Here is a 27,812-nt window from a genome sequence, read left to right as displayed (position 1 = left end):
TAAGTACCCTGAATAACAGAATCTGATCTAACTTTGAAGTTAGTGCTGCCTTGACTGCAGATGGGTTAGACTAGATAACCTCCAGGGGCCCCTTCCAAGCTGAATTATTCTGTGGTCTTGGAGGTTTTTATCTAAGTCAGTCATTCCACAAGGCAAGGTACAAAAAGCCAAATAAAATGAATTAGGACAAAAATTTCCTCATATTCTTAATACGCTCATGGGCAAATCATCTTAACCACTATTGAAGCAGAGGTGGCTCTAGAGTGAGACAGGAGGAAGATGCTAGAAGTACAACAGACTGCAAATTGGCTCAGATTTCAGAATGGTATTTAACCCCTTCCCTCCCACAAAGGCTTTTCATCCGTCCATACAGGAAGGCGAAGTGTTGATTTGACTCTTGGATTCATTATGGTTCCAGGGAGCCTAGCAAGTGAAACATGATTCCCTTGGCTTTTAAAGCCTTTGAGACAGTAAAGATACATGTTGCATGAGCTGTTGATTCATATACTAATTCTAGTACCTTGAGGGTAGAAAGGTTTGTTCGGTGGATAGCTGGCATTTCCCTGCTGCATGTAGTTCTGAGGCATATTGTAAGGCCACGCTCCTCGGAGGAGAGGAAAATGGGTAGGGGTCCCATGGTCCCAAGGGACAGAAGGAGGGTTCATTTTACCAAACTGTCCTTGGAAACCCTGATCTATTTTTCAATTGAAAGGGAAAAGCACATTGCAAGTTGAAATAATTAAACAGTAAGTCACAAATACAATTTACATCTTAACAGTCTGCAGGGGACTTAATGCAATTATGCTGATGTGCTACTCTTTTTTTTTAAATATACATCAATAGAAATTACTGCCTAAATTACTTCATTATTCACTATAATAGAATTTACTGGGAGGAAGACAGAGGATGAATCAGTGTTAAAATCAAGACCTACAATTTCACTATTCCTACGTTACTCTCATGATGAAAAATACAAGGTCTGAACAATGTTACTAATACCTGATCCCACACAGATATTCACTATCACTGACATAGCTGTGACATGCTATTATCTTACTGCAAGAAGAAATTCTCTAGATGTACAATGGAATTTCACTAATACTTGTATGCTTAAGAAACTTGATAACTAGATCGTCGGACCAATGAAAAATTTATTTTTTAGAGAGAAAAATAAAAGCTTTTAAAATATGTACACAAAGGGTAAGCTATTTCTTTTAAAAATCAGTATTACTGCAGCACTGAGGATGAGAAATCAAGCATCCAAGGAGGCAGGACACACAAGAGTTGATACCAAATGCTGTATTACTAATCCTCTTTTTTTCATAGCTCCCAATTCTATGAGACACAGTGATGCCTGCTAATTAAAAAACTTCATCAATGTACATTTAAATTTAATTAACTACTGTTCTCAGTATACCAGTTCTCCTTCAGACTTATCATTAACAAAAAATAAAAAATAATAATAAACAAGAAACCCCAACCTTCCAGACAGACTTTATTTAATGAAAGTACGCTACACATTTAAAAAGAATGGTAACTTTCATACAATAAACCAGAAAGCATGGCTCTGGAGTATGCAAGAAAAAAAGTTGTCTGTCTGAAACTTCCAGTGATCCTACTTCTGATCAATTGTCTACTGAAAAGAAAATAAAGTTGCTCCTTCCAAGTCAAGTTTATGTGAGCCAAGACAAAGTTTCCACAAACTTACTGTTCTCAAACTGTCCAGAGCAAGTAAAGCAGGCTTCAAACAGAGAGCAGGCAGCTCATCTCTACTGTGCGCCTACCCAGTGAGCCCACCTTAACGGCATCTAAGCCGAAAGGAAACAAAACTGATTACAATACAAAGTGGAAAAATACTAGGACTGGGAACTAGGAAAAGGAGTGTGATGAGATTGGGAACAGATGGAAGCCGAGGGAAGTAGAAAGAGAAAAAAAGACCAAACAAAAAAAAACCACCATACTGTGACTGACAGCACAAGAAAACTGGGAAACTTGTGCAGGCACAATGAGACTGGAAGCAAATAAACAGAGCAAAAGGAAAAAGACCAAAGGCAGGGACTGACTGAACACATGATGAGAAATGAGACTCGTTAAAGGAAGAATGGAGCAGAAACTAAGATTTGCGAGCTTGTCTGAAAGAAGGCAGCTACCTAGGTAAGAAGACTTGGATTCAAAGGAGCTGCTTGAAAAAAGTCAGAGCTGGGGTGGACATGGAGGAGGGGACAGACAAGCCTGGACAGAGAATTAATATCAAAAATGGAGAGGTAGGGACAAAGCACACTGAAGGCACCGAAAGACACACTGGTAGCACTTCCTGTATTCCCTGAAATATATTCCCCACAAAGCTCTGAATAGAAAAATATGCATCTCCAGCATCTCAACAAATATCTGAATGTTACTGGTGAATTACACCTCTTCCAACACTGTTGACTCAGCTGAAAATCTACTGTTGCTTCAATCACCTTATTAGTGCAGAGAAAGGCTGTGCAGGAGGATTCAACATTTCCATCTTGTTATGAACAACTGCATCAGTGTATTATAAGATAGATATAATTTTTTAAACGTAGGAGTTACTCAGAATATATCAAAAGACCATTATCATGATCTAAAAATACCAGTTAAAATATAGGGGCTGCCACAGTTTATGTTGCACAGAAAACCATACGGGCTTTAATTACTATAGTGTTTTTCTCAGCCTCAGACATACAAATGTACTTGGCTTTGGTGTAAGGCAAAAAGCTGTTGCCCATTTGTTGCAGGGAAAATCTGTATGAAGTATTTTCAGGAAACAACATTTTGATTGTGGAAGTTAAATGTGGCAGGATAAGCTATAGGAAAAAAGAATGCATAAGATCACGTTACATTGCACTAAATGCAAGGAGGCAACATTCAACTTGCAGAACCATAATTCTGCCAGTCTCCAAGTTCGTTGTCACAGTCTCAGCATGCGTCTAATAAACTACCTTACAACATAAATGGAAAACGTATTTGTAAGCATATCCACAGAAATGTGCTTTAGACTCAAACAATTATTAGAACATTTCTCAGTTGAATGCATGATTTCTCATATGTTGCACAGCTGTTAATGGCAGACAGGTCTAATGTCTAAAAGTTACAATGATCCAACTTGCCTAATTTTTTTCCTGTAAAAATGTTAAGACAGTGAAGGTAATGACTTAGTTTCTTAAGCACCATATTCTCAGTATAAAAGAAGTCAAAAGAGTTAGCTGTTTCGGTAGCACTTAACACTTGTACACAAAGTGCGAGAGGTTTGATACAACAGAGAAGAGTTACCTGAATTCCCCACAGTGCCATTGTTCACCAGTGAGTTTGGAGTCACGGGATTGTGCCAGTGTCCCTCATGAGAAGCGCTGGGGATTCCCATGGGCCTGGCAGCAGGCTGTGCAAAGATGATACTGGGATCATTCAAGCTTACACTGCTCTGGTTATTTGTGGTGCTGCTGCTGCCAGATCTTATAGAAAATGGAACATTTGTAGAATGAGGAGGGTTACCCGGTGCAGAGTGAATAACGGGCCCGTGAATAGGCCAAGAAGTGTTGGAAAGCTGAATTTGGTGGTGATGGTGCATCTGAAGTAGTCCCAGGTTATGCAAGGTGGAATACTGACCTGGGGGAGATTGGGGAAAGTTAAACAAAGACATCTGGACCTGATGGGGTGGCTGTGCACTCTGCTGTGGTTGCGGAACGTGCTTAGACTGGGATATTGGCTGTGGCTGAGTCTGGTTAATGGAGGCTGGCTGAGAGGAATTCTGTGTAAATTGTTGAGGTTGTGGAGAGTAAGATGACTGATGCGAATCAGACTGGAGGGGAAAAAAAAGTATGTATTTCTGATTAGTTCACTAGCTATTCAATGGTGTTTTTCTTTAATAAGCACCCACTGTATTAGACTATTCATAAAAAAGACAAAGCACTCCCCAGCAACACCCCAAATATTTAAACCCGCAGGAACTTGGGTGCAGTAAGTGCAGTTTGACTGACACTGATTTTCACCATCAGATAATTTGGTCTGTTAATGTGGCAAATCCCACCACCAGAAACATAATTCTGAGCAAACATTAGCCCCAAGCTCTTTTAGACTCCTCACACATCTGTTTCTGATTTTTAATCACTGTCTTCCCCACCCTACTTATTTACAGCCCAGAATCTCATTAACTGACTACTGTACTTCTAAATAGAGCGGTTCTTATCACTACAGACACCTTAAGTAATTCCAAATTAAGCTCCTAATATTTCTTTATTTAATCTGTTAACAAATTGAAACTACAAAAACCCAGTTTCAACCGCTGTATCCTGAGGTTAGGCCATGGCTAAAGGCACAGAAGTAGCAATCCTATTACCTTTGCAGAGCTCTTACAAAGCTTTCCCTTCCACCAGCAACAGAAATAGGCATGAGCCTATTTCATCTCTTTAGTAGTGCAACTAAGCATTTCGAGAACTGGAAAAGAGTTCCCCAGTTTATCTGCCAAAATTTATTACTAATGTCTGGATTAACCTAACCTGGTTTTAAGCACTGAGACAAGATAGTGATGGTGTAAGACAGGTGCATCAAAAGAGAAGTTCAAATGACAGACAGCTACCTAAACCAGAGATGATTACCCAGATATCAGTCTCCCCGTGGAGCTGCTTGTCTCCATCCATAGACTATAGCAGACAGCTAAACTTCAAGTAACTCAGCTGCTGCCAAATGCCTGAAGTTAAAGGTCTCTGCACCTTGTCACTATCCATGACTGCTCGCCTGTCCATTTAAATTGGCAGTCACTTTTCTTCAACATTCCCCCTTCCCATTCTCCTCAAACAATCCCTGGACAGCACATATTCCCAAGAAATCCTGGCCAAATGACAACCATGCAACACACACACAGAGACCACGACATCCAGATGACAGATGAAGAATGTGCGCGTGCAGTAGGTCCAGTGTGCATGATGTGCCTGACACTGTGTGCAGCCACACGGCCAGCTTCAACTTCCCAAGCAGGCTGTATCAGCCCCTCCTTAACATCATATTATTATAGTAAAAATGATGTCACACAGTCTCTGTTACTGGAGCACACATTCCAATAAATGCTTGCTGATCAGTTAGGAAATACTTTATACCTAAAGTAGTAAACTGAACAAACAGCATTAGTGATCAGCAGCCCTGATTACTATGTTTGCTTACTTGCCAGCTTCATTAGCAAGCACATTTCTTAGAATATAGCTTAAAATTAATGAATTTCTGCTGTATTCTGTACTCCAAAAATATTAAGTGCCAACAGCTGTATTTGCTTAGATACCTTCTGCTATCCATCTCTACTTTGAAGCAGGTTAAACATATTTTATCCAGTTCTAGAGAGCAAATTCTAAGAAAACTACCAGAAATTTCCCCAGTGTCCTCTATGTGCTTCTAGTGTGCTGTGACAGACTTTTGTCCGGTGTATCACATCTGAATTGAAGTATGATTCATCTGTATTCCCTGCTTCTTCATAACAGTCCCTTAAGACGGTTCTCTTAAACCACAGAGAGTCACGACAGTCACAATCCTGTCTCCAGCATGTTAACGATGAACTATGCTTTACCTCCCTTCGTAACTCCAGAACATTGCCCCAATAACCAAGCGCAAGACTTGAAAAGGCATCCTAGCTTAAATCTCAAAGATAGTGAAGCTGGCCTTTCAGAACTGCAAGTTATCTCATGAAATTGGACTACGTAGTTTCCATATTGAAAGACCATAAATGCTCTCCAAGAGACACTACATTATAAATCAAAGTTTCATTAACTGGCAGAGTTCAATGTTGCCATTATTAAGTCCAGAATCTGTTGAGAACTGTGCAAACTTCTTCCTGCCATGGCCCAGGATCGCTGATTTGCTACAGCTTGCTTACTTCAATACTAAGGCTAATCGGAACTTACACATTCTGATGACTGTCTAGTGCGCAAGGGTCGTTCCATTTGCTGCTGGCTCACAGCCACTAGCTGTGAATTTACTATGCTTCGGACCAACTGGGTGCCTAATCAAGGAAAAAGATGTTAATAAAAACCACAAGGTTATGGATGACAGAATAATGAACACAGAACTGGGAGTCAATGATACCTTAACTCTCATGTGACACAGAGTAGGTAAATTACTTTAATCTCTCCTCTCCTTTAAGTGGAAATCTTTCCCTCTACTAGCAACGGCCAACATTAATAGGTATAGCAGCTAAACCCAATACGTACTTTGGAGTAATACAAATTCTAGCATGAACAAAGCTCACTTTGCTATCAGGTGGGAGCACTACTTTATACAGGTTTCCACACTACTGCTATAAGCAGTGGGATTTTAAATAGCAACAGCAGAAACTTTTGGGCAAAGAAATTTAAAAAAAAGAGAGAGAGTAAGGGATATCAAGACACAAAAACAACAAGGTTCTCTCTGAAGTTCATTTATGATTGCTTTCTCTACTTTTTCAGGTACTGCAGGAACCTAAGGGCCTAAACTGAATGGGTTTGCAATTAGACTTGTCTCTAATTACTAACAGTAATTTGAAAGCTGGATCTAGCTTCCTGATGCATCTGTATGCTTTTGGAAGTGTTAGGTTAAGACTACTGATTTTTGGTGAAAATACATTTACTTACCTCTCACAGATGATGGAGGGTTAGCTAACATTTGAGAAACATTTGGAAGAGGAAATGCATTCAATTATTACTCTTATTACTACTCCTAAATGCACCCACTGTGAGTGGAAGACAAATAATGCAATACCCTGAAATACAGGATACTTACTGCTGAGTACATTTTTACCACACATGCAAAGACTGTACTTCAGGAGGCATTACTCTCCTTGAAGAAAAACAACACTTCAACTAAAAGCTGTATTTGCAATGACCGAAATCATTAGTTGCATAAATGTTTTAAGATAATTACCAGGTCAGTATAGAAACCTAGAGAGAAGGGATCCCAGAACTTTTAAATTATAGTACAATATATAAACTAACTTACCTGCCACGCTATTGTTCCTCTGACGGGTTTGTTTGAATTCAGGACAATCTCTTCTAACATGACCCACATCCCCACAGATGAAACACCTTTTCTCTCTTGTTTCCCTATCATCTTCTTTCACTTCTTTTTCATCATCTTTCTCATTCTCCTTTTTCTTCAACCTGAATAATAATTTTTATTAGCAATATCACAGATCCACCAAAAAACCCCAAACTCTGTAGAGTTGTTATATTGATATGTTTAACAGAAATGGTTACAAAACCAACAGCTGTACCAGAAAAACACTTTCAGAATCTGGGCTGGTTAACAACCTGTTTGTATAAACTTAATGAACTTCGAAGCTGTCCGGAAGCTATCTGACTGTATTAGCGCAGAACTACACCTGCAGTTAAGTATGCTTAGTCTGCCAGTTAGAGTGGGAGTAGTTCTATGCAACTATCCCACTGAGTCAGAATATACACAAACAAGTTAGCTGTATCTTGTAGATATAACCTCCCCCGACTGGAGAGGGTATATTTCTCTTTAAGAGTGTATTAGCATCCTGAGCCCAGACAGGACGTGAAAGAAAGCACTGAGGTTCTTTCAAACTGTTAATACTGTATTAACAGCACTGTTAATACAACAAACAGAAGAACTAGTGATCAGGAACCAAGACAAGAAATAACGGTCTTTTTCCACATGATATCTCTACAATTGTTTAACATTAATATTATTTCGTGATTTACATATACAACTTGAGAGAGATTCTGTGTGGCTGTGCTGTAGTAGCAGTTTGTATGAAGAGCAGATCACAACTTCTTTTCCTGAGGCAGATGTAGGGAAAGAGGTGATGCAATTCAATGTGCTAGTGCTTGTGAGGAGTATGTTAAGGGAGCAGCTGAAATAGTCAACCTGTGACCTCAGAGTTCCAGTCCAGTTCCACATATCTTGAACTCTGCTGACTAAATAAAAGGCTGTAAAACAAGGACTTTGTAGCAGGAAGAGACCAAGAATCTTTTGAAGAATTATGGAGCACACAACAGAACATAGGGAGTAAATGAAAACCCCAGACTTTAATCTGCATTCTAAGGGCTGCAACAGGTTTTAGGAGGAATCAGACAACCTACACTGAACGGGCCATTAAAAATACAAAGACGTAAAACTGTAATGAGTGCACATTCTCTGTCATTTCCTGCTAAACTCTCTCAGGAGACATTGGCCTGCATGTACTATGGGCTTCTTTTGCAGGAGTATGGGATCCAAAACTCATCAAGAGCAATTAGTGTACAAGTGCACGATCACTAAGTTACTGACACTACTATGACATCACAGAAATGCACCTTAACTATGCACATTTTAACTACTCCTAGATTTTAATAAATGAACTTTTACCTGCCTTGCAGAGGTAAGTTATCAGATCTACAGAACAATTAAAATTCAATACTGTCTTCTGAACATGATCACTACAGGAAATCCATTTTAATAAATTACAAATTGTGCAGTCAGGTAATGTGGTCTCCACCTGAATGTTTACACTATAAAAAGATAATTTAGTGATCTAAATTTTAAGGTAAGCTGTAACTACATAGATAGATCATGAAGCAAAGGTATTAACATATTATAGACTGTTGATTTCACTCTGTGTGTACTTGCATAAACACTCTAAGATTTAAGGAGATGACCAAAAATAGTCTTAAGAAAAGCAAAAACCGATGGGAAGTTGAGGATAAGAAGCTTTGATTGTCACTGTAATTCATAATTTAATTTCCATTAAAATTTAAAATATCCAAATCTCTCCTGATATAATCTCAAGGATTTTACGTTAGCTTTATATATTACTTACCTCCTCCTCTTTGGACAGTCTTTCATGTAGTGACCAATTTTTCCACAGACACGACAACATCTGTCGTTGGGTGCCAATTCCCCATCCGTCAGCACTTTTGAGTCAAAAAAGTATTCCTATCAAAACACATCAGATGGATACAATATATAAACGATTCACTTACAGGACTGAGAAATGAAAGCAAAATGGATGGCTTTCACCTCCTATTGTTTCCTACATTTTACTACTACTTAGGTTATACCTAGTCCTTTTCTTCCCCTAGATAATGGCAGCTTTTTCAAAGATGTGGAGCAGTTTGAGCTAAAAAGCAGTGTTTAGTCTTAGGGTCAGAGGCTGAATTTGCAGAACAGCTTATCCAGGCTCCAGCCTGCTACCTACCTTCTACTTCCCCAAAGGCTCTTCAGAAGGCAATTTTTTGCATATGATCTATTTTGGTATCTAAGTCACTGCTCATATGCTTTCCAAAACAGCCTATATCCCTTCCCAAATGACACGATTATATCCCCCTAGACAGAACAAAGTTCAAGTGGGAAACAGATGGAGCATCTGCACACTGACCTGTATCACTCCCCTCCCCTGGAATTTGCTAAGGACAGCTACAGTTCTGATGTGTGTCAGCACAACGGCCATAGTTTACAGCCTCTGTGCAACATAAACACGTTGCCTGAAAGACTGAAGTAGAAGTATCAGTAGAAATGTACCAACCCCAACTCAGGAACAGAGACCTACTGTAGACAGGTAATTCACTGAACCTTTTTGCTACAGTCTCCTCTGTACCTCTAAGCTGCAACATGGGGCACTGGCTTTAGGAAGGAGATCAAGAACAACTCCTTTGTTGAGCATTTTTGAGAAATAAAATGCTATGTAATACTATTGGCATTATTTCCCTCACATGAGAGACAGCTCATTTGCATGCTAAGGCCACTTTCTGTCTCGCCTTTTATCCTCATGTAAAACGTTCAGTGAAAATCTGAAATGAGGCAGAACAACACAAACGACCACGTAAACAAACACACTGTATATGCCTTCCAGAAGCACTATAGCCTTGTGTTGAAGATATACGCAAGCAGTTTAAAAACTAATTAGCAATAATATTTATTACATACACTTGCATATTTGTCAGTTACAGATAACTACATCCACACTGTAATTCATTATTATTTGTATCACAGTAGTACTCAAAAGCCCAATAAAAACAGGTCCTATTTCATTAGGCACAGCACAAAACAGAACACAGTCATTGCATCAAAGAACATTTAATACAAACTCAGAAAAAACACAGATAAAGTAAGCAAATGGAAAAAGAGAAGACAGGGAAGGATGAGGGGAAACAAAAGCTTTCAAAAGATTTTCAAAATCCCTTAGAAACAAAAACCCTATTGAAAGCCATTGGGAGAACAGTCCTCTAAACTGTCTTAGAAAACACCTTTCTAAGTAAATGTTAAAAATATTAATTCCAGCTGATTTATTTGCTCATATAAAAAATATAGCGCACTCTTACGCATCAGCAACTGGACCCTGTAGCACAGAGGAGTACTGTTCTAATATGACATTGCAGGAACACATTCCTGACCCTGACTCACTATGCAAATTCTGAAGGTCAACTGATTAAAAAAACCAAAAAAGTTGGTTGGCAATCCTTACCCTCCCTGCTAACTGGAAAAATAAGCAGAATGTAACATCTCATGAGTCTGTTTTCTTTAGATACATGAATAGCTAGTAAAGTTTCTAAAGCTGTTTCTGGGTTTTATAGCTGATTTTGCAGTTTTCTGCAATACTTAAAGTCACACAATGAAAAGTTTTATAAAAAACAAAAACCAGAACAAGCTTACTTTCCCCAAACCGGGCAAAAATATTCATCACCCACCCAACTACTCCTGTGAATTTTACATTGCAGGAGCCCAATACTAAGGTATACATTTTAGGCAGATGATGTATAATTACATACATTGTCATACCAAATTGATAAATACATACAAAAGATTTGCTTTGGATGCATCAATCCAGTGGATGAAGAAAAGTGAAAACATACTAAAAACTATGAAAACTTACAGCTTCTCTTCCAACAGTTGGGTAGAATGGGGTACCAAATAATTTTCTCCCATTGATAAATGCCTTCATTATGAAATTGGTCACTATTGAAGAAAGATAAAGTTATTGGAAAACAACAGAAAAGGCACAACACTTTAGAAATTAGTGACCATTAATCATTAGTAGACATGAATAGCTTACTTTTCCTAGAGACTCCAGCACCGAGATTATGATTCAAGTCAAAAGGATCTGTGTAAAGAAGGGAGAAAAATAAATTAGTAAATGGAGGAAATATAGTGCAACAATTATTTTTTAGTTTAACTCAGAGAATTCAATTTTAAATGCACTCACAGGGTAGATGATAGCAAAGCAATGCTGGGTGTTTTAAAAATGTGACTAACCATAACTAAGAGCAATTTAGTGACATATAGTAGAAGTCAGGAGTCTAATCCCCCCTCATTTTGTAAGCTGTAGGACACGCAAACAACACTTTTTTCAAACACTGATGGTAGTTTCCTCACATAGAGATCCTGTGCAACAAGGAAACATCCTCAAGCAACAGCGTTCATCACTCCCTCATTAACGGAACAAAAATTCAGCAGTTAAGTACCTTCGATGGCAATACATTTGGATGTCCACTGCTTCTCAAATGTAGTTAACAGTTTCTTCTGCCGGATGCTGATCACATATTCCTTGAAGTCAAATTCTTCAGTGTAGAATCGCAGCAATCCTAGCCAGAGTTCTCCAAGTGATTCGGTGTTCTTTCCAAGAGAAGGCAGACGCTTCTTCTGCGTGCAATGGAAGACAAAATTTACTCAGCTACAGTTACTAAAGTACTTCTCTTCCTGAACTACCTCTCTAATTATGAGTTTGTCTAAAATGAACAGTTTTATTTGGTTAAAGTAAGGTTAAATCACTACAGTTAACACTTCCTCAATCCTGGACTGTTTATTAAGAGTAAAAAGTATTTTTCCTGATTTATATTATTTAGAAATTATTTTAAATGAATCAAGAAAAAACATACACTCATTTCAGCAAAATGGGACTCATTGGGGAAGTTATAATAATATGGATATGGATTTTTAACTACTCATTTATATATTACACTGTTAGAAATGTATTACTTTCCCAGAAAAACATGCTGTAAGTTTTAGTGACTCTTCTGGAATTACAATATTACCAATTCTTCCATGTCATCAAAGAAAAAGGCATTCCACCCATCCACCATTCTTTGTGGAATCTGTTTTCCATCAAATATCTGCCGAAATAGAAAGGGACACAGTTACCACTCTAATTCAAAATCACCATAAAAGACTTGCAGTTTTGATGGTAAGAAATAATACAAAAATATAAATCTTTCCATTTTAACAATTACATCTTTTACAGGCAGAATTTCCCATTGGTGAGAAGCCTGAAAGTTGTTTTGCATTATTGTTACAACCTCTCTCAAATGCTTTGAGTATTTTATTTTCCTTGTTCTTTGCAACTAAGAAAAGACGACTGAATTACCTCATCAAGATTCCAACATCCCTCTTGCCCACAAAATCTCTATGGAGACTTTATATGACTCCTATTACATTTTGACTTTAGCAAAGCCAAGGGGAAATTCCACTGTTACTTAAATGCACTCTCAGGGTAGCAATAAAGTAACAACCCCCAACCACTACTAAACTATCAACAAGGAAGTGTAATTCTCAACTGCGGCGCTTAAGCCAATTTTCCTCTTGCATGCAGACAACAAAAAAGTCAGAAAGGGATAATTTTCAGAAGTGCTTGGGAGTTCCAGAATGTATCCAGGAAGAGGTAAGATAGCTGACTAATTATATTGTCCCACCCATGCAATGGAGGTACAGAATGTTACTTTCTTAAGTTTCCTGGCACATGTAAAATAATATCTTTAAAGTTGTACCAAAGCATTAGTTATCTTCCCCTTCCCCCATATCAAATCATAAAATAAACTTTTTCTCTTACAGATAAGGTGTTGAGCAATAAATAATGTTTCTGACAATAACTGATGGAAGAGCTGGACTCACATCTTAAGAGCATCTGGCGAAGTCTCATAATTACAATTCCCTTCTCTCCATACCACCTGCCAATTTTTTTTTTCTATCCTGTTCAGCGTATAAATATCATCGTAAGACCAAAATCCCAAAGTAAATGTAACAGCAGAACAGATTCCCAATTTTGTTGTAATTTTCCTGGTAAGTTTTACCCACTAAAACCAAGCAGGAGTTAGGAACATGCTAATGCAGAAGGGCCCCATATTTCATTCATCCACCTGATACTAAAAACCCAGACTTCTCATATTTGGCTTGAAGAAACAGTGCATCTATTTTCATAGCCTTTTTTCTGAAAACCTACCTCCTGAAGAACTGGAATAACTGGTGGATTTCTCTGCTGTAGAAAGTACAAAACCATAAGAATATAGGCATATGAAGACAGACTACCACGGGATGCATCACCAATATCGCAGCGCTGAAAAAAACAAATTTTAAACCAAACACTGAATTAACATTTTATCATTCAAGACTAACAGCTACGTCAGAGAGCAAACAGAAACCCCAGCAGTAACACAAAATACATTAATCTTATAACTAAAAATTTTTTTGTGAAGCATGAAGAAATATACGTCCTTAGAGTCAAGTTCTATCTGGCAAATCCACAGCAAAATTTGACTACAAACAGAAAAGCTTCTCATAGTCAAAATATTCTTTTTTAGTTTATAAAGTGCCAAACAGGAAAAAAAAAAATCAAAGCCCCCAGAACATAAATACCAAAAAAACTCCACATCTCATGTCTAGGTTTCAAATACTGTAAAACTTAATTTTCCTGAACTCATGTTAGTAGAGCTGCTTCTACAATTCCTTATTGTTTTGGTTACCCCCCTTTAAATAATTAATTAATAGGTAAGTATTTCCATGTCATACTGGCAACTCAGGCAATACCCAGCATTTTGCTAACATACATACACACACCTAATTAAACCATGGTCCAGCCTGCACAACACAGCTTAAAACAAACAGCAGTGAATTACTTTACTATGCCTAAGTATCTTATCACAGTTTAACCTTTCTACAGCACCTGCTTCTAAGCTACCCTTTGCTTCAAGCACGTGACATAACAAACACCACACTCAAACTCCTAGGTCTGGAAAAAACCAGGGATTCACAAATTACTTTCACATTAGCAACAGCAGTGACAGCTGTTCATGTTTTTTTCTGACAACCCAACCGAGGAGGAAGCATTTTGCTTAAACACAAAGTATTTGTATAGCTATGGAGTCACCTCCATACATACACATTCAAGACTGTATGTCCCACAACTTGGAAACTTGGTCTTTACAGTAAGATTTTCAGAAAGTGCACAATAATATTCAATACTACCAAAAAAAAAATTATCAACACAAGGCATTTTTCATCTGGACACAGAAGAGACGGGGCAATATTCCATACTACTGTGACTACACCAAAAAAAAAATTACTAGACGTGGTGACTATGTCAAAGTACAATGATCATGTCATAACCTATGTCACAGGATAATTAACATCTGCATTCCATTCTGGAACAAAGTTATTTTTTCATCTTGATGTAATTTTTTACATTAACATCTGGTAGCATGACACGCACTCTATAACCCGTGCCTTATTTGCCCCTGTTGCACTAAGCTTTCTTTGGATGTGTCAGGGGAGTGTATTTCATAGTACAGCTTGAATAAAAAGAAACACATTTAATTATCAAAGGCTGTATAGTATAACACGTTGTTAGAATATCATAATAAAAAGACGCAGCAGATTTGGTATTTGATATTTCCAAACTCAAAGCCAAGTGTATGCCCTAGGCACATCAAAGAGAGACTCAGGCATTCATCAACCCATACTGACTCCTGACTTTTATAGTAAGTAAAACAAGGCAAGTAGGGCAGAAGAAAGCGGTAGTAATCTCTGGGCTGGTCCTATACCTGGGAAGCCCATGCACAGCCACATGCCCCTACATCTTACAGTTACCATTTCTTCCAGTTTTCGGTCTGAAATGTAAAAAAAAAAAGTTTTCCTTTCATCAGTTTCCTCTTAGACAGAAATCTTTCAACAGACAGCAGAAGATACCAGGAGTAAAGAAGTTGATTCTGACCCAAACAATCAGATGGAGCATATTCAGCTTAAGAAAGCGCACTTCATATTAATAGCATTCTACTGTCCCGTTTCCACTTGGTATTAGCAAAAGGTAAATTCAGTGGCTGTACCAGAAAACACTGCATTATACAAATAAGCACCTTCTTTTTATATTACCTTTGCAAAAACTTTCATTGTATAGCCCAGATACTGCACTCTAGGATCAATAGCTGCATATGTAGCCAGCATTCTTGTGTTATGCTGCGCCTGGGAAAAGGGTGGTGGAAGGCAAAATCAAACAGGTAGTTCAATGTAAATTATGGCTAATTATAGTACAGTCTGCAGTTCAAGCACAGAAGATGCTTAATACTATTGGAGGGCAAAAAAAAATCACAACAATATTCCATAAAATTCATGCAACATTCCCCAAAAAAACATAACTGAAAGGTGTAACCAGGACAGTTTTAATGCAGTAACAATAAGAACTCTGGAAAACACCAGCAAAGAAGTAAGTCCGTAAGATGACTCACATTAGAACAAATTCCTCAAATTGCCTCTTTATTCACAGGTGAGTGTGAGCCCATTACATAAGAAATCATGCAATTTCATTGTGCTAGATGTAAGCTGGGGTGAGATGTACTATCCACGATGGCAGAAACGCCATGGTGAATGTGGCACTAACAGCTCTTCAGGAGCATTCACAAAAATGCTTTGTGTGCTGCGATGCTGCTCTGCCATCAAGTTATACAGCTACTTGGATTGGGCTGAGGGTGTGGGCCACTAAATTTAAATAATGTAGGAAAAAAACCCAAACACACAAAATCAGTCTAATTCTGGTTTCAAAATTATTCCCTCAAATGATTATTTGAGTGGGTTACAATGAATTAAAAGTTTTCTTCAAACACAACACCAAACACAAACAGACGCTTACCAGTGTATTGTATAAACTGATATCTCCTTCTAAGCAACTTCGTTTGTGTTCAAATTTTACTATAGGCACTTTGGCTGTTGTTATAGGCAAGATGTTTCTCAAACCTGGGGAAGCAACACTTTAGTACATAAAACATTTCCATTAACTACATATATAGTAAATGTAGATACAAAACAAGTAATAGTTTAAAACACCTACCTGGATGCTTCTTAAGAACTTTTGCCAAACCTTCTATTATTTCTTTACAGTTTAATTTCTAGGAAAAACAAATATCACAGCTTCAGTGTTGAAATATGGATCCTATCTCAACAAGCATATTTACTATCAAACATATATTTTGTAGAGGAAAAGTCTACATATAAAAGTAGTAAGCAATACACCAGCACATGAATTTATGTAAACTGTTGACTCATATTCTCTATGTGGACATCTACAGTACACTAAATGTGGGCCTAAAGGGAATTAAAAGGAAAATAGGCCATATCTTGCTTAAGCTGTGCAGAGTGCAACAAGCCAATGTGCTCATAGCAAAATTCTACCTTTTCTGTGGACAGAATCTTAATAGAATTAAAAAAAAAAAACCTTAAAGAAGAGTAAATTTTATCAGTTTCAGAACTCTTACCTCTGCATTTTCATGGCCTTCCAAAGTCATGCAGATATCTAGATCACTGTCCCGAAATCCAAATCCATTCTTTGAAGAGCCAAACAAGCAAAGCCTGGCTTTGTCTGATTAAAAGAGTAGACCAAGAAAAGATAAATTCTTTTATGGTTGAATGGGAAGTGCTTACTATGGAATATTGCTTAACGGAGATGTATAAGTGCACATGAAAAATAAGATTTAGGAGAGAGCTTATCATCACTTCTAAGACTTCACCTTTGATAAAGGAGGAAGCACAATGCTTTAAATTATTTCTAGAAAGCAAGGCAGGATAAAGCCCACATCATTTTTATGAGTGAGATATGTTACAGAGTTACTATAACCATTAAATGGCATCTCTCAATGTGGTGCAATGTTTTGTGGTATGCCACTGCACCGTCCTGTTTTAAATAAATCAAAATAATGTGGAAACCCAGTCACCAGTACAGCTTTACCCCACCAATAAGACAGAGCTACTCTTAAGTTAGTCCAAGCAATATTTCTGGTTCCATTCATACTTTATCTAGGTTGCGTATTTTTCCTGTGACTAGGTAAATTTGGTCAATCAGTAAAGTTTCTGTAACCATAACAAACTGTTCAAGAAGATACAAGCAATAAGATTAATATACTTCATGGAACATTCTTTCCCAATTGTTTTGCTTACATTTTTGTTTTAAACACAATATTATAATGTATTTTCATTCTTGTAAAGGAAAGCAAAATTATGTAACTGAGAGGAAGCAGTTTCTTCCTAACTGAAAAGAATATATTTATCTGTTAAACTGAAATCAAAGCTAGGATATATATATATATATATAAAACACCTATTCACAGCTTTCTCCTAACCTTTATGGAATTGGAAATCCTAAGTCTTTCAAGGTTCTGTAACAGGTCTCAATCCTCAGCTGCTGCCAGTAGGTAGAGGGCACAGCTGGTGGATGGAAGCGCAATTCACAGTTCCTTGATCACAGGCCAGCTACAGCAGAACGGATGGCCTTCTGTGTAAAGCAATGGACTGGAATTCAGGAGACCTGGGTTTGGTACCTGGCTCTAGCACTGTTTTACAACATCTGCAAAAAATCACCTTGCATCTCTGTGCCTTGACTTCCATCACTGTAGTAAGATACTTTTGCTTATTTTATAAAAGGGATGTGAAGATAACAAACTCATTAAGATTTCTAAGATACTTAACACTGATGACTAGGCTACAAAATAGTTGGCCAGGACCCATTAAAACTTTCTTTTTGTCCTGACTGCCATGGTCCTGTATCTGCATTATTACTCTTGCAGCTCTTCCTCCACTCTAGGGACATTTCCATGGAAGAACACTGAAGGATGTTCAGTTTAGAGGTCTGCAAGACAGCTTTACATAGAGAGGGAAAAGAGATGCCACTGCTTTAAGCAAGGAAAATGAGTGATAACAAGACAAATTACATCTTCATGCTCTAGACAACATGAATGAAGAAAGCATTATCAAGAATCACTACCTACTGTTACATACCATTATACTCTTTTCGAATAAATCTTTCCAAACTTGCCAGAATTTGTTCTCTGTTTTGTTGCTCAGATAAAGGAGGGGATAATTCATCTAAGTAAAAACAGGTTAAAACACAGTCAGATATGACATTCAACTACTTCAAAAACCTTTTTCAGCTATTTAAAAGCATTAGTTACCTTTTTTTTTTTTATTGTTATATCTACCTTCCTTGAGTATGTGTTTTTCTTTTTTGTGATATCATTAGAGTGGTTAGGATTTTATTTCAGATGTCTGATTTTTCTTCAGTTATTCAAACACAGAGTGGCTTGGTGGGCACCTGGCATCCAGCCAAGGTTAACCCACCACAGCACCCAAAAGGGACTTTTTCCAAAAGCAGCCATAGGATCTGTCAAACACAAAAACTAGTTTTGCCCAGAGCCTAATTTCTGGGAACACTAGCAACTTTTTACAAACCCAGTGAAATATCCTGCACAGTATTAGTTTCTCAAACCTGTTATAAAAATTTGATATCACAACCATGGGTTATATGAAAATAAAAATATTGGTGAATTTGTAGCCTAGGGTACCTGGAAGAGGTTCTTCCCACTGAATTTACTGGAATAAATAATTTAATGCTAAAGTTTTTACTTTTTCCAGATTACAGTTTGGTTTACAGTGGAGTACAAACATGCTTCCAACTTACCAAAACACCTTTTACACACTATATCAAGTATTTCCCGAAATCTGTCTGTCATTGGTGGTAGTGGTTTTAGATCAATTTTCTTGAAATCCTCTGGGCAGTCGTTTTTGGAATGTCCATCCCGTTTGCAGATGCTGCATACTATAGTTGGTGGCTTGGGTGGGGGCAGAAGAAGCAAGGTGCACAAACACAATTTTATTTTTAAGATAGTTCAACAGACCTAACATTTCCATGTAAGTCCATGCAACCAAGAACATTTAGCATCTGAACAGCAACAGAGTCTCTACAAAGAACAGAACACCACCCCTCAACAGGCTGCGTTTAGTTCCCACAGTGCATATGAGTACCTGGAAATTCTACATGAAAGTAGGAGAGGAAGGGGGCAAAAAAAACAAACCACAAAGCAATCAAAAAACAAAACCCAGGTTTGGTGGGTTTTTTTTTGTGGAAATCAGGAAGTTTTGCATAAGATGGGGGCAACAGACCATCCCGTCCAAATGGCATACATATTTGGTGTTTTCTGGTCCTGAATAACTGGTACTCTAAAAATGCTAGAGCTACCATTCATAACAGAGACTGAAACGATCACTGGAAGAATCCCGTCACCATCCACCCTTAGTTTTAGAGATTTAAAAGCAACAGCCCACTGATACGTGACCAGAACTGCTTAAATACACAGCTTACCTTTCCTGAAGTCAAAATGAACTTATCAAATACATAATGCATTTCTTCTGTAGAGAGTCTGCCTTCATCTTTGAGATCATGAGCTTCCACCATTGCTTTGCAGTTGGGCGAGGTAGCTGGTGTGCCAGTGCACTTATTCTTCTGAGAAGACTCTGTTATCAAACTCTGTCTACTTTCGGCATCCGAAAATTCATTACTAGAATTTGTGTCATAGGGCTGATGTTCACTGCAGTTACAATGGTGGCTTAGCTCACCTTCAGTTATACAAACTGAAATTTCTAAATCATCCCCCTCTTTAAGTGATTTTTGCTTTAATTCACAGCATTCATTAGAAATAAGGGATAAAGCGTCTTTGTCTTCGTAACTAGAGTCCAATGTTGAAGGTAGCAAAGAGTCTGTGTTCTTGCAAGTACATCTTTTGGCTACAGCTTCTACCGCTTCATTACATTCAAGTTCATTCTCTGGTATGTTACATCCACTTCCTCTATTTTGTTTATCTACTACTTTTTCCCCTTGTAGAAGGCAACATTTGGCTACAGGCTCTTCAGATCTTGTGGATTTCTTATTATTCATTTTGCCTTTTTCTTTTTTCTTGGTATCTGGCTTGGATTTAATCCCATCTTTACTTTGTGGACATGCAAAATATTTATACGCTGTCCTAAATCGCTCCAGGATGTACTCAAATACCATCTGGCTATTTAGACTTCGTGCAACATTCCTCTTTAGTGCAAAAGGATCTAGGAAGAAAAAGGACAATTTAATTAGTAATCCTTAGTTCCTACATTTCACTGATGCAGCTGAAATACCTAAGTTATCACATGGCAGTTAAAAAGAGAGTCTTACAATATAATCCAGAATTGTATTTGGATATATTTAGAGAACGAAGGGCCCACCGGGTTTTTTGGACTTCTTCCATACAAAACACAACATGCGTCTGTCCATGAATGATTGGCTATTATAAACCATTCAAAATAGTGTTATTTAAAAAGAAAACCACGAGTATATTGTACCATTATATTATGGTCAATCTCTAAACTAGAAATTAAAATAAACATATGAAGGCAAAATAAACGTAGACCTGCCTGAACCGTTTTCCTTAACTGAAGAAGGATTTGCATTTCCCGTAAGAAATTAATTTCTCTACAAGTAACATTAGGTTATAAGGATTATATGAAGCAATCTCACCAGGTTTCATTCTTAGTCCTTCCTAGCGATTTCTAGATCAAACATGTTTTCCAAGTAAAAAGAGCACTTGCATAGTTGCTATAAGTTTGCCTGGGAAGATAGTATCAAACTGAGATTCTGTTACTTCATAATTTCAGTTATAAACTTAACATTAAAAAAAAAATCATAAAACAAACAAAAACAATACAAAAAGACCAACAATAGCAGGTATCAGAACTAGAATACAATCTGTATGTTGAAATTATTTCCTGTTTCTTCCTCAAAAATTTGCCCTTTCATCTCACAGATTTTATTGCTGCATGCTGAATAAACACAGTTTTAAAACTCTCTAGCTAAAAGTGACTGAATAAAAGAATTAGGAGAGGAAATTAAAGCCACAGGAGTGATCTCAAGACCCACTACTCAACATGTGCCTCAACAATTCTTTGCTCTTCTGATTTTTACTTTTCATTGTTACTCTTCTTCTACCTTAATGTCATTCAACATACCTTTATTAACTCATTCTCTGCCTTTATGATAGTCTCTGACCTATTTCTCCTTGTCCTCTCCATCACCTCATGTGTGTTACAGAAAAGCTACTTCATTAACATCTCTAGAAAGCATCCAAAATTTGTTATTTATACTTTTATAAAAATATCACCTTAAAATGGTTTCTTAACCTTCCTCAAATACCCAATTTTTCTATCTTTAAGGCCAATTTAGAATGCTATTAATTACTTTATGACTTTCCCTTTTAAGTACTGTTTACATGGCTTTCTGAGTTGAGGAACAGAGTAAAGATGTCTTCCAGTTATGAAATAATAGACAAAATAATTTTCTTTTTCTCCCCAACATAAGTAAGTCAGGGTATGCATTATCATTAAATTCATATGGTCTCACTCCATGAAAAAAAAGCACTTCCCTTAGCAGGATACTGAGGCCCTGAAGCATAGCCTATGACGTGCCACTCAGTTTCACAGTATGGAAATACTACCAACAGGAAAAGGGACAATGAGGGGCTGGAGGGGTGGTTACTTTGATGGGTATGCTGGTTTTGGCTGGGATAGAGTTAATTTTCTCCACAGTAGCTAGTATGGGGCTGTGTTTTGTATTTAAGCTAGAATCAGCGTTGATAATATGGGAACATTTTAGTTATCGCTGAGCAGGACTTACACAGAGTCAAGGCCTTTTCTGCTTCTCACCCCCCAACCACCAGCGAGTGGGCTGGGGGTGCACAAGAAGCTGGGAGGGGACACAGCCAGGACAACTGACCCCAACTGACCCAAGGGATATCCCACACCATATGACGCCATGCTCAATATATAAAGCTGGGGGAAGAAGGCAGGGGGACGTTTGGAGTGATGGCATTTTGTCTTCCCAAGTAACCATTACACATGATGGAGCCCTGCTTTCCTGGAGATGGCTGAGCACCTGCCTGCCCATGGGAAGGAGTGAATGAACTCCTTGTTTTGCTTTGCTTGTGTGTGCAGTTTTTGTTTTACCTATTAAACTGTCTTAATCTCAACCCACGAAGTTTTCTCACCTTTACTCTTCCAATACTCTCCCCCATCCCACCAGGAGTTAGACCATGACAGTCCTGTTTGGTGTCCAGCGTGGGGCTTGGAGGGTTCGAGATAAGAACAGATTTGACGGGAGTGTGCTAGATCGAATTTATTACTGTTATTGCTGTTCAGCTACTAATCAGCAGGCTTCTGTGCTTGCCATGGGGCTTGCTTGCCTTACTGTATATTAGAGTCTAGTGCTTGTTAGTGGCTGCTTCTTGCTTTCACTGCTTGCTGTATTGCTGTGCTGCTTTTCATCTGACTGCTGTGCCTGAGAACATTTTGATAACATCAATGGCCATGCACCTGGGCTGGCAGGTGGCCGGGGCATCGCTGCTGCTTCTGTGCTGCTGCACTGGACAGGCTGGAGCTCCAGTATGAACTCGAGTCAAATGGACTGTGACCTGTGGATGAGTCCATGTGGGATCAGGGACATCGCAAAGGATCTGTGGCTGTGGTTATGTCTGTGCTGCAGCAGCTGTGTACCTCTGAAGGGACTGTGGCCCAAGGATATGTCCGCCCTGGAGGAGGTAAACCCCAGAGCATCTGTGGCTGTGGGTTAAGTCTATGCTGCAGCTGTGCCTGAGGTCATGCTGGAGCACCATGGCCATGGATAAGCCCATGACAGAGCAGGTACACCCCTGGAGAGACTGCAGCCAAGCCTAAGGCCATGTTGGCGCAGGTTTACTTCTGAAGGGGCTGTGGCTGTGTGTAAGGCCACACTGGAGCAAGGGAGATTGTAATGGAAATACCTTTAAACTGTTGTAACCTGTGAATTGAGTTGCATGTTATAGGAATTACTATAGCAGGAACCACCTCAACCACAGGAGGACAAGTCTTACAAGAAGCAGTGCAAGTGCAGCAGTGACTCAACCTGAGCCAGCTTTGGTGCCCAGGAACTCCACACAACACACCGCCTCTGCTGCCCTGAGGAACCACTAGAACAGATGGAGCCCAAAGTCGTGGACTGAATGAACTCAGTGAACATTTACGGACACTCCATGGGGTGGTCCATAGACTAAGGGAATGATATCTGTGTACTATATCAAAGGATGGGAAGGGTGGTGGTGCTTAATAAGAATGTATTGGATAGCGTGAAACCTGAGCATGACGACATAAATGGTATGGAATAAGGGGTGAGAATGTGCTGGTTTTGGCTGGGATAGAGTTAATTTTCTCCATAGTAGCTGGTATGGGGCTCTGTTTTGGATTTGTGCTGGAAACAGTGTTGGTAATACAGGGAATGAGCGAGCAGCTGTGTGGTGCTTAGTTGCCAGCTGCGGTGAAACCATGACAATGGCTTTTCTCCAGTTGACTGATCAGAGCTAAGCTCTCTGCTCAGTCTGCATTAGTCAGAGGAAGCAAACCAATAGCTAGTAACACTCAAAACACATTGTGGTTTTTGGAAATGCAGTTAGAGGTGATGAAGATTAATAATATCAGAATTATTTATTCCTTTTTAGTAATAGCTTATAGAAAGAATGAAACAGAGATAAGAACAGAATGGTAAGAAACAAATTTACACCTCATACTTCAAGGACCAGATTTGCAAAAAGTAGTAGTAAGCAGAAAGTTTGTTTTTAAATAAGACTAAATAGCTCACAAAATATACTAAAATAATCTACTTTCTCCTCCAATTAGTCATTTAGTTTATTGTCCAGACTTCTTGTGACAGACCTCTAAGTATTAGTTAAATAAAGATAATAATGCACGATGACTACAAAACTAGAAAAGGGTATTATCCTACCTTCAATGGCTATTCGCCTTTTAGGCCAGTTTTTATTCTCTCTGGTTAAGAGTTCTTGTACCCGTATGCTGATGACATATTCCTCCAAAGCAAATTCCAGTGTGTAAAACTTCAACAGTTCCAACCACAGTTGCCCCAGTGAAACTTGGTGAGGGGTTTTGAATGCTAAGAGAGACTGAAACACATGGACAAGAATGCTCAACTGCAATAAGAAATTAAAATTCCCGTTTTTTCCCTGGTTCCATCCAATATTTGTGTTTAAAGATAAAAAACAGGGCTAACAGATAGAATATGGTTTTCAATGCAATAAAGCCAAGACTTACGTTGCCGTGTTTCTCCTTTGCATTACTTTGGTTGTCCACTTCTGAGCTTGTTACCTTTTTACCACCACCTTTTTGTTGTTCAACTTTAGTCTTACTTTCCGCTCCAACTGAGTTTTTTGCTGCACCATTTGGTGGTGGTTTGTACTCCCACCGTACAAACTCCTCTTCTTCTATACCTTTCAGCTGGTAGTCATCTGGCCTCTTTGAATCAAAGCCTTCAATCTAACAACAATTAAAGTATATGTATAGTATGTATAAAATACATACAACCAGAAGTTTTCACTAAAGGTAACACGAACAACTGTGATATTTATTCCCCTCAAGAATAACTGATGTCAGAGAAATAAAGAAGAAAATATTTGCCTTTTCTCCAAAATACAGTATGACACAATTGGACAGGCTATAGCAGATGCCTTTTTTAAAAAGTCATCAGAATCATCAGGCATCAACTGTGGGAGGATTAAGTACTAATGCGTTTTATTTACAAATTTCTTAAGCGATCAAATTCTGAGCATTTTATGACCTTGCAAAACACAGAAATAGTGTCAACAGTTTAACAGTAAGGTTACTATATGACCAAAGCACTTACCCAATTGCCCAAATAAGATGGTAAAATACGTGGTTTTCTTTGTTGAAGAAAAAATATCACCATTAAGGCAAAGGAATATGAGGGAATCCCACCTTCAGCCTGACAGTCAATGTGACAGAGCTGTAAGAGAATACATAATTTCTTTTACGATGTAACATCAGCATTTTAATTTAAAATCTATTATAAAAGGACAAATATTAAAGAAGTGAGATACACACTACAGTGAAACAGAAAATCCTTAATCTCAAACTGCAGTTACCATGCCATGCCACATACAGACAGAATACAAGTTACAGTAATTCATACAGTGCCTTTTATTATATGTTATTCTCTTCAGTTTCATCACATTTTGTGATTGTGGGACACATTTATGTTCCTATCTAGAATTTCAGTCAGCTATCAGGGTTTTGTTATTGTGCAATATCTCACGTATGGAGATGGGGATTCTATGCATCTGGCTGCAATCTGATACTGATCTCTTCTATGGGAACTCAGAGATGTAATAAATATATAAGACATTGAACAGTTCTTTGTAGTTTCTACTGCGGCTCCTTATACGTTGTAAAATAGAATTTTTTGTAAAGACACCTTGCTAAATCAAGCAACAATAATAATACAATGCAACTGATTTTTCAATAAAGCCGAGACATTATAAGTCAAGTATAGCCTGGCAGCAGTTTCAGGACTCAGCTGCAAGACAGTTAAATGCTGGCTGTGAACATTTTAACTTGGTTCCTGTGATCAGCGTTGACATCTGTAAGAAGTACCCTTTTTCGATCGAGCTAACTTTTTTCAATGTGACCTCAATCACAGAAAGTTTGCAAGACCTGACTGTTCTGTTGAACTGGTTTTCAAGGATCAGTTAACTAGTTTTAAGGAACTGGTTTAGTAACTTGGTAACAGTGTAGTGAAAGCTTCATATAAATATTTTACAGTTACACACCAAAATCTTCAGTCTCATTATGGCCTGTTAAGATAAGAGGTGAAGTAGTGGCATGAAGTTCTTCTCTACAAATATGTTAAAGGTATAGTATGCATTACATTGTATTCAGTACTCAGTACTCAAAACCAGGACATAAACATATAATTATCCTCAATATTTATAAACTTACTCTAGCCCAGTAGCGGAACGCCAAAACCAAGGGAATAAGGACAGGCTCCAGTTTACCAAGTGCAGCCAGCAGGTCAGTTGTAAGGCAAGCCACATCATTTCTAGCACTTACTTTACATGTCAAACCACTGTAATTACAAATGTAAAACAGATAAGAAGAGTTATCACCTTGTGTATACAGATGATGCTTGGAGCAGGGGGTAGGTAGGGCATCACACCCACCAGAATAAAAACATGCATCAGTGTCTCCCTGTGTAAGAACCTGAACTTTTAAACAAAAGCTACAGAATATAATCACATATTCTTTACTATTAACTCACCAGTTGGATCTAGAACTTACAGAAGTTCATTACAGCTAAACATAAAAAACAGCATTAAGAATTTGCTCTAAGTTCTGCCATTACTTAACACTGCAATCTTAGCACAACTCAAACTCCATGCATATCTTCCACATACCAAATAAATAAATAAACAAACCTCCCAAGGCTGCTGCATATTAAGATTTGGTAAATCCACAAAACATCTGGTCTAAAAACTTTCCGTTTGTGTCTCAGAATAATTATTTCTATTCTCTTAGTACTTACAAGGCATTTGCATAATCTCCAAACACAGGGAAAGATATGGCCATCCTTCATGCATTTACTTCCCCGGAGTTTCAATCATGTACCTCTAGCCAGTCAAAGCAATGTGGACATCATACAGCAACTGTATTTGATATTGGAAGTTGCTACTTCTTAGGAATTTACTGAAATTGTCAGATTATGTGTCCTTACTGGCAATGCGTATCTTATAAAACGTTTTTAAAACCTTAGATTAAACCGCTAGCAGAAATTTTAAGTATCAACTGATAACCATTCCATTTTTCCCTATTTAACTAAAAGTAGAACTGATATTCTCAGACTCCTACAACTAATGAGCTCTATGAGCCACAAAAACAAAGTTAAGCTTTTTTTTTTTTTAGATTGTATTTTGATGTATGAGCAATTCCCATTTAACATGAATGTTAGCTAAATGCTGCAGTAACACTTCCTGTCAGGAGTGCAGACAAGCAGCTGTTATGAACTAGCATAGTAGAAATTGGTACCTTTTAACATCTCTGCAAAAGACAACAGGAACTTTGGCATGGAAATCTGACTCCACATCTGAGTAGATAGCTAAGCAAGGGGAAAAAAAAACATTATGCATTAAAGTCTTCTACAGTTTTCCCAACTGTGTCTTTAAAACTATTACATTTATATCATGCTTTTACAAAACAACTCAAATTAAGTGCTGTGTAGCTACCAGTAAGCAGTATTTTTCTTTTGATGCTCACCATCAGTATCACACAGCCAGCAAGGGGGGAGGGTGGGGAACTACAAAAAAACCAAACACACACAAAACAAAAAAACCCCACCCTGTCAGGAAACTGGACCGATATCTCTTTTAGAACCTTTTGTCTTTATAACATTTGAAAGACACAAGGTTAAATCTCTGACAAATCATCAGGATAGTTTGAGAACCACTTATGGAGCTGACCTATCAAAACTTCCTGAAGGATCAGAAATGCAAGTTACTTGTGTCACTTGGCTCAAGATGTGCCAATTACAGGGTTAGATGACCTTCTGACACAACAAGGAGGCTACAAGTTTCAGAAGTCTTGTAATAGTTCTCACTGGTGTTCATATGCAAATGGAGAGTGGCTTTTGGGTTTACTACTCAGGATTTCTCCTACAAAGTTAAATACTTTTCAACCTGGCATATAACACTATTACCACAAATTTTGGCAATCTGAACTGGACTACCTGGGCTGCCATTCTCCTGCTGCAGGTTCTCATCTCTCGCACTAGCACTGGTATTCATAAAAATCACATTCATAAAAATCGCTCAGATACTTTGGTTGAAAAGTTTACAGAAAAATTAAGCACAAAACCAACTGAACAGCAGTTATAATGTTAATTAATAGGCGTG

At 38.1% G+C, this 27,812-nt stretch overlaps 1 protein-coding gene across 3 annotated transcripts in view; it reads right to left on the bottom strand.

Annotated features, from left to right (window-relative positions):
• TUT4 (terminal uridylyl transferase 4) overlaps positions 1 to 27,812 on the bottom strand; it is a 50,657-nt gene that overhangs the window by 1,144 nt on the left and 21,701 nt on the right. For 2 of the 3 annotated variants that reach the window (XM_064455083.1, XM_064455082.1), the window contains exons 8-29: positions 26,950 to 27,019; positions 25,867 to 25,993; positions 24,755 to 24,874; positions 24,166 to 24,387; positions 23,843 to 24,017; positions 19,370 to 20,106; positions 18,689 to 18,839; positions 18,010 to 18,096; positions 16,494 to 16,597; positions 16,070 to 16,127; positions 15,872 to 15,975; positions 15,118 to 15,207; positions 13,193 to 13,306; positions 12,012 to 12,089; positions 11,442 to 11,619; positions 11,033 to 11,080; positions 10,853 to 10,935; positions 8,801 to 8,916; positions 6,979 to 7,139; positions 5,910 to 6,007; positions 3,295 to 3,820; positions 521 to 694 (exon numbers count right to left, since the gene is read on the bottom strand). In XM_064455083.1, the coding sequence (XP_064311153.1) occupies positions 521 to 694; positions 3,295 to 3,820; positions 5,910 to 6,007; positions 6,979 to 7,139; positions 8,801 to 8,916; positions 10,853 to 10,935; positions 11,033 to 11,080; positions 11,442 to 11,619; positions 12,012 to 12,089; positions 13,193 to 13,306; positions 15,118 to 15,207; positions 15,872 to 15,975; positions 16,070 to 16,127; positions 16,494 to 16,597; positions 18,010 to 18,096; positions 18,689 to 18,839; positions 19,370 to 20,106; positions 23,843 to 24,017; positions 24,166 to 24,387; positions 24,755 to 24,874; positions 25,867 to 25,993; positions 26,950 to 27,019 (3,621 nt within the window). The remainder of the gene's footprint in view (positions 1 to 520; positions 695 to 3,294; positions 3,821 to 5,909; positions 6,008 to 6,978; positions 7,140 to 8,800; positions 8,917 to 10,852; positions 10,936 to 11,032; positions 11,081 to 11,441; positions 11,620 to 12,011; positions 12,090 to 13,192; positions 13,307 to 15,117; positions 15,208 to 15,871; positions 15,976 to 16,069; positions 16,128 to 16,493; positions 16,598 to 18,009; positions 18,097 to 18,688; positions 18,840 to 19,369; positions 20,107 to 23,842; positions 24,018 to 24,165; positions 24,388 to 24,754; positions 24,875 to 25,866; positions 25,994 to 26,949; positions 27,020 to 27,812) is intronic. The other variant, XM_064455084.1, reaches the window with a different exon arrangement.

Source organism: Phalacrocorax carbo, chromosome 6, assembly GCF_963921805.1.
Source record: "Phalacrocorax carbo chromosome 6, bPhaCar2.1, whole genome shotgun sequence".
In the NCBI taxonomy this organism is placed as follows: domain Eukaryota; kingdom Metazoa; phylum Chordata; class Aves; order Suliformes; family Phalacrocoracidae; genus Phalacrocorax; species Phalacrocorax carbo.
Note: the sequence above shows the minus strand (reverse complement) of the source record. Positions and strands in the feature narration are given on the sequence as shown.